Source organism: Puma concolor, chromosome A3 (assembly GCF_028749965.1).
Source record: "Puma concolor isolate L17-30 chromosome A3, mPumCon1.1.hap2, whole genome shotgun sequence".
Classification (NCBI taxonomy): Eukaryota; Metazoa; Chordata; class Mammalia; order Carnivora; family Felidae; genus Puma; species Puma concolor.
This window is the reverse complement of record NC_141669.1, coordinates 96009076-96029880: the sequence shown is the minus strand read 5'-3', so window position 1 is coordinate 96029880 and position 20805 is coordinate 96009076. Positions and strand designations below refer to the sequence as shown.

The 20805-nt window shown below is 41.0% G+C and overlaps 1 protein-coding gene across 4 annotated transcripts in view; it reads left to right on the top strand.

Moving 5' to 3' along the window:
* CFAP61 (cilia and flagella associated protein 61) overlaps positions 1-20805 on the top strand; it is a 287953-nt gene that overhangs the window by 198439 nt on the left and 68709 nt on the right. For all 4 annotated transcript variants that reach the window (XM_086701573.1, XM_086701575.1, XM_086701572.1 and 1 more), the window contains one exon: positions 11018-11310. In XM_086701573.1, the coding sequence (XP_086557699.1) occupies positions 11018-11310 (293 nt within the window). The remainder of the gene's footprint in view (positions 1-11017; positions 11311-20805) is intronic.

Sequence of the window (20805 nt, the reverse complement as noted above, 5' to 3'; positions counted from 1 at the left end):
ACACAAAGTGCCTATACTATGGGGGTCAAGATGTAAAGTTAAATATAATAATTTGTTTAGTGTACTTATTTAAATACAATTTATAATATTATTATAGTTAATATATTAAAATTAAATAGAGTTTCTTATGATTTTTGGTGGAAGATTTAGGCATTAATTAACTTTTTGTTAAGTTACTACATTTACTCCATTAAAAATAAAAAAAAAATAGGTATCAAGTGACATTGAAAACATTGCTGGATTCAATTTGCTAATTTTTTATAGGTTATTTGATCTAAATTCATAAGTGAGATTGGCCTGCAGTTTCTCATATAAGCTTTACTTGTCCATTTTTGGGAATTAAGGGTATGCTAGTCTCACCAAGTGTTTTCTGGAAGCTTTCTGTATTTTTATGGGGTCTGAAATATGTCATGTAACCTAAAAGTTGGGCTAAGGTAACCCACAAAACCAAGTGGGTGTGGAACCTTTGGGCAAAGGTGGAATATATAGATATACACTAGGGACCTAGATTTAAAACATGTCAAAGTATTTTCATATTTGCTTCCTAACTTGGTATTATTTTAGATTTTGCATCGGTATGTGTTTAAACCTGTTTTAACATTTTAGTCTTTTTTAATCACTACCCTGTGACCTACATAGACTTAAGGAATTCTTAATTTGGACATCAGCAAACTTTTGCTATAAATGTTCAGATAGCAAATATATTTGACTTTGCAGGCCATATGGTCTCTTTCCCATCCACTCAGTTCTGCCATTGCAGCAAGAAAGACAGAACACAAATAAATGGGCAAGGCTGTGTTCCAATAAAACTTTATTTACAAAAATAGGGGATGAGCCATAGTTTGCAGAACCTGCTTTTGTGCATATAATTTGTGACAGGTCATTACCATTTTGTCAAGTCTGACCTCAAATTGTAACTTACACTCCCTGAAAGCACAAGAGTCCATGGCTCAATACAAAATACCCAGTGTGTTTTATTTTAGGACTTTGCCCGATCCTGTTATAAAGCAGTGTTTTAACTTCAAACAGCTGCCTATTTTGGATGTTAGAAGTAAGGAGCATTTTGACCAAAGAAAGGGCCTTTGAAAGTGACAATGCAAGTTCTTGAGGTTGAATGTTTGTAGCAGAGAATTTAGAAATCCCAAAAACAACATACACTATGCCCTCCTTCAGATGGAATTTTTTTTTCTGTGCTCTTGGTTGCCAGATGGGGGAAGAGCATCTGTGCTATTCTGATGACTTGACTGGTTGTCAGAGATGGTGTTACTCTGCTGCCCACTTAAAGGGAAATGAATGCTTTTGCAAGATTTAAGAATGTCTCCCATCAGCCACTGCATACAACCCCTCTGAGTGCCTGCTTTTGTCCATTGAACTGCCAAGATAAGAAGTATGTAGAAATTCACTTATTGTCTTAAACGTAGGCTATTTTCCTGGGTCCCATGCTAATGACACTCCTAGGGCATGTCTCTAGTAGATGCTCATAACACTCAGAGGCTAGGCCCAGGCTCCAGAGATATCTGAGAAACCCAGCCCAGCCAGATTAATTCAACTCTGTGTGGTGCTCTTTTTCCAATGACTTTTCGTGAAAGAAAAGTTAGAATGAAAAATGCTAACCTCCTGCCTGAAGGAAGCTTTCTCTTTGTAGCTTTTCCACAATTAGAGTCCTATTCAGACTTGAATTTGATTAGTCCCATTCCAGATAATATCTTCCTCACATGGGTTGCTGTGAGAATTAAATGAGATAAATAAGATAATATTACATGTCCATCTCAGGATAGTGTCTCATACACAGTGAGAATTCGGTAATACAGGCTTCTATTAGCATTACTGTTACTACTGCTACATGTGATGGGGTTATTGCTATGCACAGAAGGTTCCCAAGGCTGTAATCTCAGCCCCTGGTGATAGCACAGTCTAGGACACCATCTGCACAAAAAATCAGAGATGCCTGGGTAGCTCAGTAGGTTAAGTGTTCGATTCTTGGTTTTGGCTCTGGTCATGATCTCCTGGTTCATGAGTTCAAGCCGTGCATCCGGCTTTAACCTGATGGTGCAGAGCCTGCTTGGGATTCTCCCTCTCCCCCTCTCTCTGCCCCTCCTTTACTCGTGCTCTCTCTCTGTCTCTTAAAAAAAAAAAGTAAATAAACTAAAAAAAATTTTTTTTTTAATGGGGATCCATGTACACCGGGGGCTGGTCCATTTATAGACAGGCACTATGTCCTTAATGAGAGCCCTGGAAACTGAAGTTTGGAAAAGGAGGATTGGGCTCAGCCTTAAAGAAGAGCAGGAGAAGTAAACAGACAGGTGGGGGGGTGCTTGAATTGCATTGGGCAGACCCTTGAAGGGCAGCAGTGGGAAATGAAGGTGGATTGGCAGGTGGAGGACGTCAGGGCCCAGCCATGTCTGGGTTTAACTGGTGACTTTTTAGGGGTTGGGGAACTAGTGAAAGGGATAACCAGTGCACCAAACAGCACTTCAGGAAGGTGAACCTCCCATCTAGTGGAGAGAAAGCAATCCAGAAAGACTGGGTTGGAGAAGACTGCATAACCCGTTGGAGGGGGGTGGCCGTGGCAGGTAAGGGCTGGTGCAGCCACTTCTGGCTTATACCAAAGACAGTTATGGGATGATGATATTTGAAGCTAGAAACTAGAAGCCTGGGACTTCATGAAAAATGAGCAGGGCTGCGTTTGTGTACCTACTGCTATCACTCCACCTGCCAGCCCTTTTTCCTCTTCATGTCACCGTAATGACACCAGGAAGAATGTGGACATCTTTCATGATAGTTAGCTTTTTTCATGATAGTCAGTGCTAATTTCTCCCTTTCTCAATAGCTCAGGATGGGGTTAGCAGGAAAGAGCTGAGGACAGGGCTCTTCCTACAAAAGTCTGAGAAAAAAAAAATCTCCTGTGTCTCTGTGGCTATGATTGGGTCATATGTCCATCCGGCAATCACACATGGAATCCTGGGACATGCCAGGCCTAACTTAGCTGAAGTACAGGCACTTGAGGGGAAGGGCTTGTTTGTTGAGGATGGTGGGGAAATTGTTCTAGAAGGACAGGTGGATGCTGGGTATGAGAAGCAATGGATGGCCACTGGGAGGAAGTCAGTTCCGGAATTTCTGCCCATTAAAACCATACAGATACAGCCTCAAAGCATCACCACTGTCCCCCCACCCCCGCCCCCATTCTCTGTTTTATCCTGCCTGCTTCTGCTGCCAAAGGAGAAATGATTGTTCTGTGATGGAATTAGCCCAAAATGAAGGACATTGTTTTCTGGGCTCTAGAGTTGGATAGGTTTATAGATGTAAATTATCCTAAATGATCAGAACTGCTCCAGTATCATGGAGAATAGCTGACATCACCAGCTCAAACGCTGCTTTCAAAGGCAAACAAAACCTGGAGGGTTCTGCCTGGGGGTAGGGGGGGTTCAGATAGAACTGGGCAACCTAATACATTATAACGGTTTATGGCATTAATTGAAACTAATTGAAATTCATCTGCTATTACCTCTGTACTTTCCATGAAAATGAAAAGTAAGATGAAAGTAAAATAAAAAAAATAAATAAATAAAATGGCCTTAATGGCCCGAAATGGATCAATTATTTTCATCTTTAGCTAAATGCAGTTTACTGCCTTATTAAAAGCATGTTTGTTAGGAAAAGTATAACATTAAAATTCCAGTGCATGAATCACCAAGCAAAGCCTTTGGTATGTTATATCTAATATAGTCTTCCCTTTTAATTTGGCAGAACAAAATGAGACAGGTCAGGCTTGGGTCATGGAAATCTTTGGCTTTGACGTATAAAAAATAAAAAGAACAGTCTCTGATCTATTCATGGATGTGATGTGGTTTTTAAGTGAATGTTTATTTCATAGTTTACTAATATTATGTGATATCTATTTTAAATTCTTTAATTATCTAGTTATTTCCTAAAGTTCATTACACAGATTAAATGCCAATTAGAGTATTTTTTAAGGAATTTATTACATATCCATCTGCAAATATAGTGTAGTGGTGTGAGTCCAAAACCAGACTCAGGAGGTCTGAGTTCTGCTGAACCATCTACCTGCTGTGTGACCTGGAGCTGGATCCTTTAACCCCTTTGTCCTCTGTTTTCTGGAGAACATACAATCTCTTGGGGCTGTTCTGAGGATGAATGAGGTCATACATAATCACACTATGTCTCTTTTGAAGTGGAAAAAGGAAATATAATTCTTCATTAAAATACAATGGAATATGTAAATATACATAGACATAATTAAAATACATAAATTATAAAATTTAGCATATAGTTTTTGTTTTCTCTGGCCTTAACCATAATAACTAGGAAGAAAAATTCAAATTAATATCTGTGTGCATAAATCTTGAATTGATTTCTAATACAGACTGTTTGCATACATTGAGATGTGATTTTAAGGCCAAACCAGGAAATCCCTTCCTTGTCTTCATTTCAAAAGATGGTTTTCTGGAGAATCTTCATCTTTAGAATATTGAGCATGACTATGAAATGCATACCTTCTAGGTGATTAAAATTAAGGCACTCAGTTCAAAAGAATAAAATACTATTTTAGCATCTATTGAAAAAAAATTATTTAAAAAGGCTGTTCCCTTACTCTTAGGGCAAATCTGTGTCTAAGAAAATTAAGACCATATTTTGTTTTTTGAGGTTAACAGGGAGATCAACTTAAGTATTTAATTTCTCTAAAGCCATGTTCCTTTTAAATATTAGTAAAATGTCTAGCTTCTAGAGGAGATAAACAATAGTTTCAGAATGATGAAAACTGGCATCTTTTCCCCTCTGATTAAGATAAATCGAAGAATCTCCTAAATCTGGGTGCATTATGATAGTTGAAATGTTAAAGTGTCATTGCCTTACTTTGGTGATCACAAAGTTGTTAGTGCATTCATTTATATCTTCAAAGAGCATGTATCAAAAAGCAAAAATATCACCTTTCCATATCTGCCAACATTTTAAATGACAAGTCTTAGTGCTTTTTTGATCTGAGGTGGAGAATTGACAGCTTATAGAGGGTGATTTGAGACCTCACTTTCCCTCTTTCTCCCCAGCCTGGCTGTCGACACCAAAATCCCTCTCTCCTCTTGGCAGCCCCCTTGCATGGTTCACCTGGAAGGTTACTGCAGGTTAGCTGTGAGGAAATGAGTGTTCCTCTTGCCAACCTTAATTTCGGGTGCTTTCACACGGTCCTCTTTCTAACCGTGCCCTCCTTGTGTTCTGCTTCCTGTTTCAGATCTGTAATCTTAGTAATGCATAATTTATGCCCTAAAAGGAGCAACAAAGGTTGGCCTTCCATGAAAACTGCTATGGTTATATTCTATTATCCTGTATTGAAAATTCACCCAGACTGCTCTAATCATCCATTACCATTTGCCATTTCAGAGGAGGGCAGCCCACCATGGTACCTCTGTCACCTATCAGATCAAATGCAAAAACGGGCCGTTTCTTATCTTTAGATTAACTGAGCTGTAGAGTGGCCAGATTTTTTAGCATAAAACTGATATCCAGGGGAAATCCTTAGATTTCCCACTCTATTTGCATCATATGTACATTGAAATGTCAAAAGAATGTATATGCTATCCCAATTATGTGAAGGAAGCCCCTGCGATGTGTTATGTCCTTATAAATATTTGCAAAGACTCCATGAGTTACAAAGTACCTAAGTGGTAGAAATACATTGATTAAAATAAATCTTTGACTAGGGGATCCTGGGCAGCTCAGTGGGTTAAGCGTCTGGCTCCTGTTTTTGGCTCAGGTCATGATCTCACAGTTCATGAGTTCAAGCCCTGTGTCAGGCTCTGTGCTGACGGTGCAGAGCCTGCTTGGGATACTCTCTCCCTCTCTCTGTGCCCCTCCCCTGCTCTCTCTCTCTCTCCCTCTCTCTCAAAAAAAAAAAAATAAATAAACTTAACTGCTTTAAAAGAAAAGGTAAATCTTTGGCTGATTGAAGTTGTCTGACATTAAAAGTGTGTCATACATGAAGGGCACCTGGGTGGCTCAGTTGGTTAAGCATCCGACTTCGGCCCAGGTAATGATCCCGTGCTTTGTGGGTTCGAGTCCCACGTCGGGCTCTGTGCTGACAGCTCGGAGCCTGGAGTCTGCTTCAGATTCTGTGTCTCCCTCTCTCTCTGGCCCTCCCCTGCTTGTACTGTCTCCCAAAAATAAATAAACATTAAAAAAAAAAAAAGCGTGTTGTACATGAGTATATATCATGGGTCCCACATAATCTGGGGCTGCCTTACTCCCTCTGTTTAGTGGTCAGGGTGATCTGTTCCAATGGAACCCCATCTACCCCATCTTATATATTTTGGCTGGGATAAAGCTGTCAGACCCGGGAAAGTCCTTTTCAGTACTACTATTCATGGCTTAGTTCATCCATCCTATCCCCTCACCTGGCAACTAGTTTGTTTCACCTATTTTTGGTCTCAAGTGTCACTTATCCAGTGATTAAAGAAAATCTGTATCTCCAAGGCTCTCTCTGTTCTTTTTCTCTCTGCCCCCTCTTTTTTCTCTCTCCATTTCCTTTTCCCCCATCTTCCCTCTGTGATTCAGCTAAAAATTGACCCAGCTATCACAACATGATAGTTATACAAGGGTTAACTTTCTTATAAAACAGTCCTGTTTCCTTGGGTTGAAGTGCTTACCAATATGGCAGAAGTATTATTTTATACTATTGTGTTGTAGACACACACAATTTTGGTTACGTTTAGGATTATGTGGGGAAACCTACATAACCAGATCTAACATTGTGAAGGGAAACATGTTTGTATCGTATAGATCTCAGATATACAATTTATCCTGTGGTTGGATAAAGAAGTGCCAACTTTATAGGGAATACCAAGTAGAAATATGTAGTAGGAAATCTGGCCACAGGAAGGTTGTTCTGCAAAAAATATTTTAGAAGGCACAAAAGTAAGACCCAATTAACATATGATAACCTCAAACATTCATCCATATGTTCAGTCAGGAAACATTTTGTCACACCCATTGTTGGCAAGATACTGTGCAAGGCACCAGGGGTAACATGGTGGGCTATACTTTATGCTATTGTTACTCATGATTATGAATGTAATTATAGATTGTGTCTACAAGTGCCTGGCTTTGTGCCTGGTATACAGGAATCATGCAATAAACATGAATGGACTCTAAAAATTCTTTACAAAGTCAAAGTGAGAAATGACGTAGAAAGAACTCACAACTGTGCAAATATCATGTAAATATCATAGTGCAGACATTTAAATTTTTTTTTCAACGTTTATTTATTTTTGGGACAGAGAGAGACAGAGCATGAACGGGGGAGGGGCAGAGACAGAGCGAGACACAGAATCGGAAACAGGCTCCAGGCACTGAGCCATCAGCCCAGAGCCCGACGCGGGGCTCGAACTCACGGACCGCGAGATCGTGACCTGGCTGAAGTCGGACGCTTAACCGACTGCGCCACCCAGGCGCCCCAGTGCAGACATTTAAAAGGCAAGAGATGGAACTGGCAAATCTGCTCTTGTCACATCAGGTCTTTTTGTATTTGTGGAGGGATGTGAGCTGACCTGTAGCATGTTCTTATTTCTGTAGTAAAAAATTACAGTAAAACCTTGGATTGCGAGGAACGTGTTCTGTGAGTGTTCCGCAAGACGAGCAAACATTTCTAATAAATTTTAACTTCATAAATGAGCAATGTCTTGCGATATGAGTGGCACATGATGCTGAATGTCACATGATCACAACCGAGCTGATGGTTCTTCTCTCTCTCTCTGGGATTATGCATGATCATCTCCCATGCTCTGATGCTTGGTCTCAGGCTACCATGTTTGGCAGAAATCAGTGATTTTTCAGAACCCTGGAAGGTGCCTACAACTGGCACTAGTGTATTTTTTTGTCACTTCAAAGCACCTATGGACATTCCTTTGCTTTTCCATACAAAAGTAAGCTTAGGAATGCTTTGCTTCATTCTAGGTCAGGCTGCCTGCAGATATAGACCCTTTCCTCTGCTGCCGTATTGTCAGTTACATTAAATACAGTATATGACAAGAGTTTATTAATGTAGTCAACATCCATGCAAGTATATACAATGGCCCCCATGCAGAAAAAGATTCCATTGAGCCAATAGATAGCAGTGATTCGGTTAGTGATAGTGAAAGTTGTCCTACACAACAACCCTCCTCTCTCTGGTCTCCCTCACACCAGCCATGAAGGTTTTCAAAGGTAAGTGTAGGTTAATTTGTTTATTTTCTCTATATTTTGTATTTTGTTTGTTATTTTGTATGACATTACAGAATTGTAATCATTTTTATATGAATATTTTTGGGTCGTGGAACGAATCATCTGAGTTTTCATTATTTATTTAAAAAAATGTTTTTAACATTTATTTATTTTTGAGAGACAGAGAGAGACAGTGTGAGCAGGGGAGGGGTAGAGAAAGAGGGAGACACAGAATCTGAAGCAGGTTCCAGGCTCTGAGCTATCAGCACAGAGCCCGATGCGGGGCTTGAATTCATGAACTTTGAGATCATGACCTGAGCCAAAGCCAGATGCCCAACCAACTAAGCCACCCAGGCACCCCTCATTGTTTCTTATGGGGAAATTCGCTTTGATATACAAGTGCTTTGGATTACAAGCATGTTTCTGGAACAAATTATGCTTGCAAACCAAGGTTTTACTGTATATCACAATGAGATTCTACTCTATTTTGTGAATAATGAAAGAGATATGTGTAAATAATCTTAAAAAACATGTTTAGATGAAAATTTTAGATGGCATCATATAAGCATTTATTTATGATGCCCAATATAACTGATGGTTTTAGACTGTTGTTCAGCAAATATCCACACTGTTCCCTCTCCTACCCTGGGCAGAGTGTTTCCCACTCCTTTGACCACATGCATTGCTTTGGTCAACGGAACATTAGTGGATGTAATGCAAGGAGAGGCTTGAAAAGTGAGCAGTTGCTCTTGCCCTCCCATGCTCCTGCACTTCTCCATAAATAGAACATGCCTCAGGTATCTCTGTCCAAGAGGGTGCAAGACACATGTGCAGGCACAATCCCAACCACAATGTGGAGCCGGACCCGCTGATACCAGCCCACCCGCAGATGTGTGAGCTGACCTACAACAATAGGCTGATTGTTGTTTGACACTAAGTTTTGGGGTGATTTGTTATGTTGCATTATTGCAACTATTATGATAACCAAAGTCTCATATTGGGGGGGTGGATTTTGTTCCAAATTGAACTGTAGGCAAATCTATTTTGCAATTAGAATATCTATCAGTAAACATCTAATTTAAATACTAGAGATTTTATAAAATATATTACCTTTTGAAATGAAAAGCCTCATCCTCTTCAGCTGCCTGTAGTCTGTGGGCAACCCTTGCTAGATAGTACCCAGCAGCATCGCATTGCCCTGGCTTCCCCGAAAGCCCATCTCACAGTATAGTTTTTACAAGCTAACATGAAAGAGACTGGAAAAATATTCAGCCCTGAATTGGGGGGGGGGGGGAGGGGGCGCTAAACACTTAAATTTGTTTCCCTGAAAATGAATGTTGTGTTGACATGCATATTTTAAAAGGGTGGAAGACCTCAAACCTGTGACAGTTTTAGGTTCAAGTTTTGGCTTTCCTGCCAGGCTGAGTCTTTGTTGTGCCAGACAGCTAGGATTCATGTTTCACAGCAGGTGGAAGCAAAATAATTTAAGCAAAATGTTGGCTCTTTCAGACAAGGAAAATGCAGCCCATAGAGGAATGTTGCATTAGAGCATCTGAATAGAGAGATGATCCTAGCCACAAAATTAGAGCATCCTAGTGAAGGCAGGAAGGACCCTGCCCGCTGGCCTCAGTGCCTTCTTTCCATTCCATATTTGAGCAACAGGAAGTATAGGAGAACTTTCTAGATGCTGTTACCATCAGAGAAGCAATCTGAAAGGTGTTCTAGTTCCTTTTTTCTTCCTAAGCAAATAAAACCAGCCATTACACCTTCTTTCAGTTTAGGATGGAAATAGATTTTTCCTTAATTTATGCAACGAAATTGAGTAAAATACACTTACCATTTATTTTGCCTTGTAAAATTTCTCTTAATATCATTTCATAAACAGGAAAAAAGAGAGATTCAATGAATCTATCATTTTGTCATAAAATTGTTACATGTTGCCTGAAAAGTGAGTCTATGGCAGTTCCTTTCTTTGTAAAAAAAAAAAAAAAAAAAAGGTAAAAATGCCAATTCAGTGTCAAAAATAGCATATAATGGATTTCACTCATTTGTTAGTTTGATCTTAAAACATGTCACATGTAATTATTTCTGTAGTATTTTTAAGAAATGTAAATAGCTTAGACTGTTACTGTCTAAATGCTTTTCCCCGGGGGAACTCTTTCAAGATTATATTGTGCTTTCATTCTTATCGACTGAAAGAACAACTTGCATTCCCTTTTGCTAGGTCTCGACCCATCTAAAAATCAGAATTTGAATCTTCATAAAATTATCCATTGAAAAGCAGAATGTTTTAGTCTTTAGTTCTCAGAAAAGGAAACAGTTTCCTTGAAATCAACCCAGTTCAACACTTAAATATTAAAATGTTTGTCCTAACTCGTCCATGATTTTTTTTTTACCAGCGTCCTGCTCATCACTTAGGAAGAACTTGTAAATATCGCAAGCTTTATTATTACTTTTTTTTCCTTAGTAAGTGTAGCGACTAGGGGAAAGAAAAAAAAAAAAAAAAAACAAGATAAAAGGTTTTATTCCAGATGGTTTCATTTAGCATAACTTCAACTTTCAAATTACAGGACCATAGATGAATGTCCTACTTCTGTGTTAAAAGTACTTGACTACTTTGTGGGATGTTTTGTGCCAATTCTTTACTAAATTATCTTGGTCGCCGTTGCTAGGAAACACCACTGACTTCCTGCAGCTGAAAAAAGGGGAAGGTTATAGGGAACAATTCGGTATTATTAGCATTAGACTAACAAGGTTTGGGTTGTTTTTTTAAACTGTGCATCTTAGCATTTGCCTCCTTTTCTAGGGAATGTCATTGTCTATGGGAATACAATTGACACTTACACCACAGTGGAGACGCTCTTAAACCTTGGTGTGAGGGGCGGCTACATCCACCTGGTGCAGCCCCCGCCCACCTCCACCATCACCTGCATCAACAACTACTCGGTGGAAAGAGCGGTGGAGGACGCGCTCAGAGCAGCGGGGGTTGCCATTTACCGCGACGCCCTCCTGGCTCAGTGGAACGATGGCCAGTTCCCAGACCCCATCCACAGCGCCTGCTTCACCACGCCCACCAAGCCTTTCAGACTCCCGTGCTCCGTAAGTAGATCCCTGTGAACTTCACTCACCACCTCCAGAGAGGCTTCACCTGCCACGGACTTGGGGTCTGAGAGATGACGGGTCGGGAATTCATAGCCACAGGTTTTGGGTTTTTTTTTTAATGGCCAGATGCTCTATTGCTGAGGGTCAAACCACCCCAAACTCAATGGCATATATTATTTTTCTCTCTCTGGGTCCTGGGATTTGAGTCTGTCCAGCTGGGCAGCTCTCGCTTGAAGTCTCTCACGTGGCTGACGTCAGACTGGGGGTGGAGCCGGAGTCACGTTCAACCCTTCCTCTGACTTTAGATGCTAGATCATCTTCAGCTGCAATTTTGTCCAGAACACTTCACCTTGGAAGAGTGGCTTGGTTCTAAAACCGAATGAGAGAGAAAGGGAAAGAGAAAGAGAGAGAATGAGATACTGTATCATCTGCCCATATCCAAAGGGAGGGGAATTAAGCCCTGCCTCTTCATGGAAGGAGTGTCAAAGGTTCAGAGAGTGCTAACATGGACCAGGAGCTCACCATGTCCCAGGCTGCATGCTTGCAGTATCGTCCGTCACCTGGTCACAACAGGTCTGTAAGGAGAAGCATCCCCATTTTACAGATGAGAACACTCTGCCTCCAAGTCAGTGGTATGCTGGGCTCCCAACCAAGGTCAGAGGGCCCCAAAGTCTATCCTGCTGTTAACTTTTTAAGACTCTAGAAACAGCAGTAATGGGTTTCTCTCCCGTGAACTAGAGACTTAGAAGACCTCTTTCTCCTATCTATCTATCTATCTATCTATCTATCTATCTATCTATCTATCTATTATCTATCTAATTATCTATCTTTTGAGAGAAGGAGAACTTTTCTCTTAGGCTGTGTAATAGCTTGGCTTACAACCCGTGTCCTCGGATTTGCCAGTTCAGGAGATTAGCAGAAGCTAGCAGGCAGGGAGATAGGGAAGGACCCAGTCAATCTAATAGAGAAGCAAGAGACCCCTCCTTACAAAGTGGAGGCTGAGTACAGTGTGAATATGGAGTATGTGATCAGTTGTGGTAAAGAATGCCACATTCTTGGGGGAAGTCTGTGAGGGGTCATAGCAATTCCTTACCTGAGAGTAGGGGATAGTCAGCCTAAGTCAGGGCTTCTGACCCAAGTACCCTTACAGGTAAATGATGGTGACCTTTATCCACCAACCCCCCCCCCAAACACACACACACACGCACCCACAGTCTGGACAGGATCTCAAAGCACAGAAGAGATTTCTCTGGAATCCCTCATTTTATCCTGATAATCTATGGAAATTTTGCATTCTGCTCCTTAATACATTCATTTATTCATTCATTCCACAAATTTTCTTTTTTTTTTTTTTTTATTTATATATGAAATTTATTGTCAAATTGGTTTCCATACAACACCCAGTGCTCATCCCAAAAGGTGCCCTCCTCAGTACCCATCACCCACCCTCTCCTCCCTCCCACCCCCCATCAACCCTCACTTTGTTCTCAGTTCTCAACAGTCTTTTATGCTTTGGCTCTCTCCCACTCTAACCTCTTTTTTTTTTTTTTTGTTCCCCTCCCCCATGGGTTTCTCTTAAGTTTCTCAGGATCCACATAAGAGTGAAACCATATGGTATCTGTCTTTCTCTGTATGGCTTATTTCACTTAGCATCACACTCTCCAGTTCCATCCACGTTGCTACAAAAGGCCATATTTCATTTTTTCTCATTGCCACGTAGTACTCCATTGTGTATATAAACCACAATTTCTTTATCCATTCATCAGTTGATGGACATTTAGGCTCTTTCCATAATTTGGCTATTGTTGAGAGTGCTGCTATGAACATTGGGGTACAAGTGCCCCTATGCATCAGTACTCCTGTGTCCCTTGGATAAATTCCTAGCAGTGCTATTGCTGGGTCATAGGGTAGGTCTATTTTTAATTTTCTGAGGAACCTCCACACTGCTTTCCAGAGCGGCTGCACCAATTTGCATTCCCACCAACAGTGCAGGAGGGTTCCCGTTTCTCCACATCCTCTCCAGCATCTATAGTCTCCTGATTTGTTCATTTTGGCCACTCTGACTGGCGTGAGGTGATACCTGAGTGTGGTTTTGATTTGTATTTCCCTGATAAGGAGGGACGCTGAACATCTTTTCATGTGCCTGTTGGCCATCCGGATGTCTTCTTTAGAGAAGTGTCTATTCATGTTTTCTGCCCATTTCTTCACTGGGTTATTTGCTTTTCGGGTGTGGAGTTTGGTGAGCTCTTTATAGATTTTGGATACTAGCCCTTTGTCCGATATGTCATTTGCAAATATCTTTTCCCATTCCGTTGGTTGCCTTTTAGTTTTGTTGGTTGTTTCCTTTGCTGTGCAGAAGCTTTTTATCTTCATAAGGTCCCAGGAATTCACTTTTGCTTTTAATTCCCTTGCCTTTGGGGATGTGTCGAGTAAGAGATTGCTACGGCTGAGGTCAGAGAGGTCTTTTCCTGCTTTCTCCTCTAAGGTTTTGATGGTTTCCTGTCTCACATTCAGGTCCTTTATCCATTTGGAGTTTATTTTTGTGAATGGTGTGAGAAAGTGGTCTAGTTTCAACCTTCTGCATGTTGCTGTCCAGTTCTCCCAGCACCATTTGTTAAAGAGACTGTCTTTTTTCCATTGGATGTGCTATCCTGCTTTGTCAAAGATGAGTTGGCCATACGTTTGTGGGTCTAGTTCTGGGGTTTCTATTCTATTCCATTGGTCTATGTGTCTGTTTTTGTGCCAATACCATGCTGTCTTGATGATGACAGCTTTGTAGTAGAGGCTAAAGTCTGGGATTGTGATGCCTCCTGCTTTGGTCTTCTTCAAAATTACTTTGGCTATTCGGGGCCTTTTGTGGTTCCATATGAATTTTAGGATTGCTTGTTCTAGTTTCGAGAAGAATGCTGGTGCAATTTTGATTGGGATTGCATTGAATGTGTAGATAGCTTTGGGTAGTATTGACATTTTGATAATATTTATTCTTCCAATCCATGAGCAGGGAATGTCTTTCCATTTCTTTAAATCTTCTTCAATTACCTTCATAAGCTTTCTATAGTTTTCAGCATACAGATCCTTTACATCTTTGGTTAGATTTATTCCTAGGTATTTTATGCTTCTTGGTGCAATTGTGAATGGGATCAGTTTCTTTATTTGTCTTTCTGTTGCTTCATTGTTAGTGTATAAGAATGCAACTGATTTCTGTACATTGATTTTGTATCCTGCAACTTTGCTGAATTCATGTATCAGTTCTAGCAGACTTTTGGCGGAGTCTATCGGATTTTCCATGTATAATATCATGTCATCTGCAAAGAGCGAAAGCTTGACTTCATCTTTGCCAATTTTGACGCCTTTGATTTCCTTTTGTTGTCTGATTGCTGATGCTAGAACTTCCAGCACTATGTTAAACAACAGCGGTGAGAGTGGGCATCCCTGTCGTGTTCCTGATCTCAGGGAAAAAGCTCTCAGTTTTTCCCCGTTGAGGATGATGTTAGCTGTGGGCTTTTCATAAATGGCTTTTATGATCTTTAAGTATGTTCCTTCTATCCCGACTTTCTCAAGAGTTTTTATTAAGAAAGGGTGCTGGATTTTGTCAAAGGCCTTTTCTGCATCGATTGACAGGATCATATGGTTCTTCTCTTTTTTTTTGTTAATGTGATGTATCACATTGATTGATTTGCGAATGTTGAACCAGCCCTGCATCCCAGGAATGAATCCCACTTGATCATGGTGAATAATTCTTTTTATATGCTGTTGAATTCGATTTGCTAGTATCTTATTGAGAATTTTTGCATCCATATTCATCAGGGATATTGGCCTGTAGTTCTCTTTTTTTACTGGGTCTCTGTCTGGTTTAGGAATCAAAGTAATACTGGCTTCATAGAATGAGTCTGGAAGTTTTCCTTCCCTTTCTATTTCTTGGAATAGCTTGAGAAGGATAGGTATTATCTCTGCTTTAAACGTCTGGTAGAACTCCCCTGGGAAGCCATCTGGTCCTGGACTCTTATTTGTTGGGAGATTTTTGATAACCGATTCAATTTCTTCGCTGGTTATGGGTCTGTTCAAGCTTTCTATTTCCTCCTGATTGAGTTTTGGAAGAGTGTGGGTGTTCAGGAATTTGTCCATTTCTTCCAGGTTGTCCAATTTGTTGGCATATAATTTTTCATAGTATTCCCTGATAATTGTTTGTATCTCTGAGGGATTGGTTGTAATAATTCCATTTTCATTCATGATTTTATCTATTTGGGTCATCTCCCTTTTCTTTTTGAGAAGCCTGGCTAGAGGTTTGTCAATTTTGTTTATTGTTTCAAAAAACCAACTCTTGGTTTCGTTGATCTGCTCTACAGTTTTTTTAGATTCTATATTGTTTATTTCTGCTCTGATCTTTATTATTTCTCTTCTTCTGCTGGGTTTAGGCTGCCTTTGCTGTTCTGCTTCTATTTCCTTTAGGTGTGCTGTTAGATTTTGTATTTGGGATTTTTCTTGTTTCTTGAGATAGGCCTGGATTGCAATGTGTTTTCCTCTCAGGACTGCCTTTGCTGCGTCCCAAAGCATTTGGATTGTTGTATTTTCATTTTTGTTTGTTTCCATATATTTTTTAATTTCTTCTCTAATTGCCTGGTTGACCCACTCATTCGTTAGTAGGGTGTTCTTTAACCTCCATGCTTTTGGAGGTTTTCCAGACTTTTTTCTGTGGTTGATTTCAAGCTTCATAGCATTGTGGTCTGAAAGTATGCATGGTATGATTTCAATTCTTGTAAACTTATGAAGGGCTGTTTTGTGACCCAGTATATGATCTATCTTGGAGAATGTTCCATGTGCACTCGAGAAGAAAGTATATTCTGTTGCTTTGGGATGCAGAGTTCTAAATATATCTGTCAAGTCCATCTGATCCAATGTCTCATTCAGGGCCCTTGTTTCTTTATTGACCGTGTGTCTAGATGATCTATCCATTTCTGTAAGTGGGGTGTTAAAGTCCCCTGCAATCACCACATTCTTATCAATAAGGTTGCTTATGTTTATGAGTAATTGTTTTATATATTTGGGCGCTCCGGTATTCGGCGCATAGACATTTATAATTGTTAGCTCTTCCTGATGGATAGACCCTGTCACTATTATATAATGTCCTTCTTCATCTCTTGTTACAGCCTTTAATTGAAAGTCTAGTTTGTCTGATATAAGGATGGCTACTCCAGCTTTCTTTTGGCTTCCAGTAGCATGATAAATAGATCTCCATCCCCTCACTCTCAATCTAAAGGTGTCCTCAGGTCTAAAATGAGTCTCTTGTAGACAGCAAATAGATGGGTCTTGTTTTTTTATCCATTCTGATACCCTATGTCTTTTGGTTGGCGCATTTAGTCCATTTACATTCAGTGTTATTATAGAAAGATATGGGTTTAGAGTCATTGTGATGTCTGTATGTTTTATGCTTGTAGTGATGTCTCTGGTACTTTGTCTCACAGGGTCCCCCTTAGGATCTCTTGGAGGGCTGGTTTAGTGGTGACAAATTCCTTCAGTTTTTGTTTGTTTGGGAAGACCTTTATCTCTCCTTCTATTCTAAATGACAGACTTGCTGGATAAAGGATTCTCGGCTGCATATTTTTTCTGTCTAGCACACTGAAAATCTCGTGCCAATTCTTTCTGGCCTGCCAAGTTTCAAAAGAGAGATCAGTCACGAGTCTTATTGGTCTCCCTTTATATGTGAGGGCACGTTTACCCCTTGCTGCTTTCAGAATTTTCTCTTTATCCTTGTATTTTGCCAGTTTCACTATGATATGTCGTGCAGAAGATCGATTCAAGTTACGTCTGAAGGGAGTTCTCTGTGCCTCTTGGATTTCAATGCCTTTTTCCTTCCCCACTTCAGGGAAGTTCTCAGCTATTATTTCTTCAAGTACCCCTTCAGCACCTTTCCCTCTCTCTTCCTCCTCTGGGATACCAATTATGCGTAGATTATTTCTTTTTAGTGTATCACTTAGTTCTCTAATTTTCCCCTCATACTCCTGGATTTTTTTATCTCTCTTTTTCTCAGCTTCCTCTTTTTCCATAACTTTATCTTCTAGTTCACCTATTCTCTCCTCTGCCTCTTCAATCCGAGCCGTGGTGGTTTCCATTTTGTTATGCATTTCGTTTAAAGCGTTTTTCAGCTCCTCGTGACTGTTCCTTAGTCCCTTGATCTCTGTAGCAAGAGATTCTCTGCTGTCAGCTATACTGTTTTCAAGCCCAGCGATTAATTTTATGACTATTATTCTAAATTCACTTTCTGTTATATTATTTAAATCCTTTTTGATCAGCTCATTAGCTGTTGTTATTTCCTGGAGATTCTTCTGAGGGGAATTCTTCCGCTTGGTCATTTTGGATAGTCCCTGGCGTGGTGAGGACCTGCAGGGCACTTCCCCTGTGCTGTGGTGTATAACTGGAGTTGGTGGGCGGAGCCGCAGTCAGACCTGATGTCTGCCCCCAGCCCACCGCTGGGGCCACAGTCAGACTGGTGCGTGCCTTCTCTTCCCCTCTCCTAGGGGCGGGATTCACTGTGGGGTGGGGTGGCCTGTCTGGGCTACTTGCACACTGCCAGGCTTGTGATGCTGGGGATCTGGCGTCTTAGCTGGGGTGGGTAGGCAAGGTGCACAGGGGCAGGAGGGGCAGGCTTAGCTTGCTTCTCCTTAGGTGATCCACTTCAGGAGGGGCCCTGTGGCAGCAGGAGGGAGTCAGATCCGCTGCCGGAGGTTTGGCTCCGCAGAAGCGCAGAGTTGGGTGTTTGCGCGGAGCGAGCAAGTTCCCTGGCAGGAACTGGTTCTCTTTGGGATTTTGGCTGGGGGATGGGCGGGGGAGATGGCGCTGGCGAGCGCCTTTGTTCCCCACCAAACTGAGCTCTGTCATCCGGGGGCTCAGCAGCTCTCCTTCCCTTTGTCCTCCAGCCTTCCCGCTTTCTGAGCAGAGCTGTTAACTTATGACCTCCCAGACGCTAAGTCGCGCTTGCTGTCGGAACACAGTCCGTCAGGCCCCTCCGCTTTTTGTAAGCCAGACTCGGGGGCTCTGCTTGGCCGGCGAGCCGCCCCTCCGCCCCGGCTCCCTCCCGCCAGTCCGTGGAGCGCGCACCGCCTCGCCGCCCTTCCTACCCTCTTCCGTGGGCCTCTCGTCTGCGCTTGGCTCCGGCGACTCCGTTCTGCTAATCCTCTGGTGGTTTTCTGGGTTATTTAGGCAGGTGTAGGTGGAATCTAAGTGATCAGCAGGACGCGCGGTGAGCCCAGCGTCCTCCTACGCCGCCATCTTCCCATTCCACAAATTTTCGTTGAACACCTGCTAAGTCGTAGGCTCTGTCCTAAGTGTGAGGGACACAGCAGCGAAAAAGACAGGAAAAGTTAATTTTATTTTAATGTATGTCACATGTATGTTGCAATACCTATTTAGGTTAAGAAGAATCAAAATGTTTTCACTCAAAATTTCTCCCCAAAATGATGATCTTGGAAGATATGCCACATTTATCTTGGGGAGCCACTGGAGGTAAACACATACCCTGCTTAGGAAGCAGGGATGTAAAAAAAGTTCCCAAATAAGCAACAGAATACAGGTTCTCTAGCAGCCCCCTTTGGCCTTTATTTCCCTATTGAGATCAAAATTGAAATTGTGGCAGAGACATTTTGCAAATACTCTCACCTGCTTTGTTCCAATACACCTTCCTGCTAAAACTTCATCCTAAAGCAGTCTGAGTTAGATAAAGCCTCCCACTTCCTCCACTGTGCTCTGCACCACAAGGAATGGCCTGTGCAAATAATATTTCCCAGCGCTGGTTGCTCACTGACCTTCATCTGTGCTTGGCCAACAATAGGTACTGGCAGAAGATTAGAAATAGCAAAAAGGAAGAAGTCAGAGCATTTCTCTCCTCTACGGTCAGCTTTGAGTAGCATCGCTCTCAAGCATTAGGAAATTTTGGTGGGGATGAATACATTCATTATTTTGACTGTGGTCACAGTATTGTGGGTTGAACTACATCCCCCCAGAAAGATATGGTCTTAATCCCTAGTACCTTTGAATGTGACCTTATTTGGAAATAGGATCTTTATAGATGTTATCAACTGAAGAGAAGGTCACGGTGGATCTGAGAGGGCGCTAAATGTAATGACTGGTGCCCGTCTATGGAGAGAAGGATTTGACTCAGAGGAGACACTTGGGGAAAGAGGCCATATGATGGTAGAGGCCAAGATTGAAGTGATGGCAGCAACCAGTCATGGAACAGAAAGGATCACTAGTAACTGCCAGGAGCTAGGAAGAGACAAGGAAGGAGTCTTCCCTAGAGCTTCAGAAGGAAGCACAGTCATGACAACACCATGACTTCAGACATGTCATCCCCAGAACTGTAAAAGAATAAATTTCTGTTGTTTTAAGCTACCCAGTTTGCAGTACTTTGTTACAGCAGGATGGGAAAACTAAACAAAAACAGATGGTATCATACTCAGAGCACCTGCTAAAACTAAAATTTTTATAACTGGATTCATACATTATGTACTAGTTTGTATTTGGCTTCTTTCACTCAGCATAATGGTATTGAGATTCATCCATATTATTCCATGTATCAGTAGTTCATTCCTTTTTATCACTGAGTGGTATTCCATTGTATTTCTCTATCACATTTGGTTTATTTGTTCAATTGCTGTGCACATTCTTGTACACATCTTTGGGTAGACATATTTTCACTTCTCTTAGCTATCCACCCGAAGAATGGCTAGGTCATATGGTCAGTGAATGTTTACCTTTTTAACAAGCTACCATACTGCCTTCTAAAGTAGCTATATCATTTCATATTTCTACCAGCAATGTATGAGAGTTTCAGTTATTCCGTAGTCTCTGCTAGCACTTGGCATTGTCAGTCCTTCTAATTTTAGCCATTCTGTTGGGTATGACATGATGTATCATTGTGTTTTTAATTTGGGATTTGCTGATGGTTAATGATGTTGGGCATCTTCTCATGTGATTATTGGCCATTGGTATATCTTCCTTTGTGCAGGATCTGAGCTATTATAAATGGCTTTTTAAAATTTTGTTTTCCAGCTGGTTGCTGCTTGTACTGTACATCAGTAATCTTTTACATTCTAGTTAGAGTTCATATTGTACCATCACATAAAATATAAAAACCTTGCAACTGTACAGGTACCTTCTTGCCACTTTCTGCACACGCTTTTCTGTTACACTTGTCATGGGTATTATATCTACACACGTTGAAAAACCAACAAAATTATAATTTTTGTTTTAAACAGAAAGAACTTAAGAAGAAAAATAGACTTTTATATTTACCCCGATATTTTCCAATTTTGTTGCTGCCTTCATTTCTGAAGATCCAATTTCCATCCAATTCAATTCCCTCTCATCCTGAACAACTTCCTATTGCACACACAGTTGCAGGTCTGCTGGCAATGGATTCTCTAGTTTTCCTCTATTTAAAAACACCAATCTCACAGTATAGTTACTAAAAGCTAACATGAAAGAGACTGGAAAAAT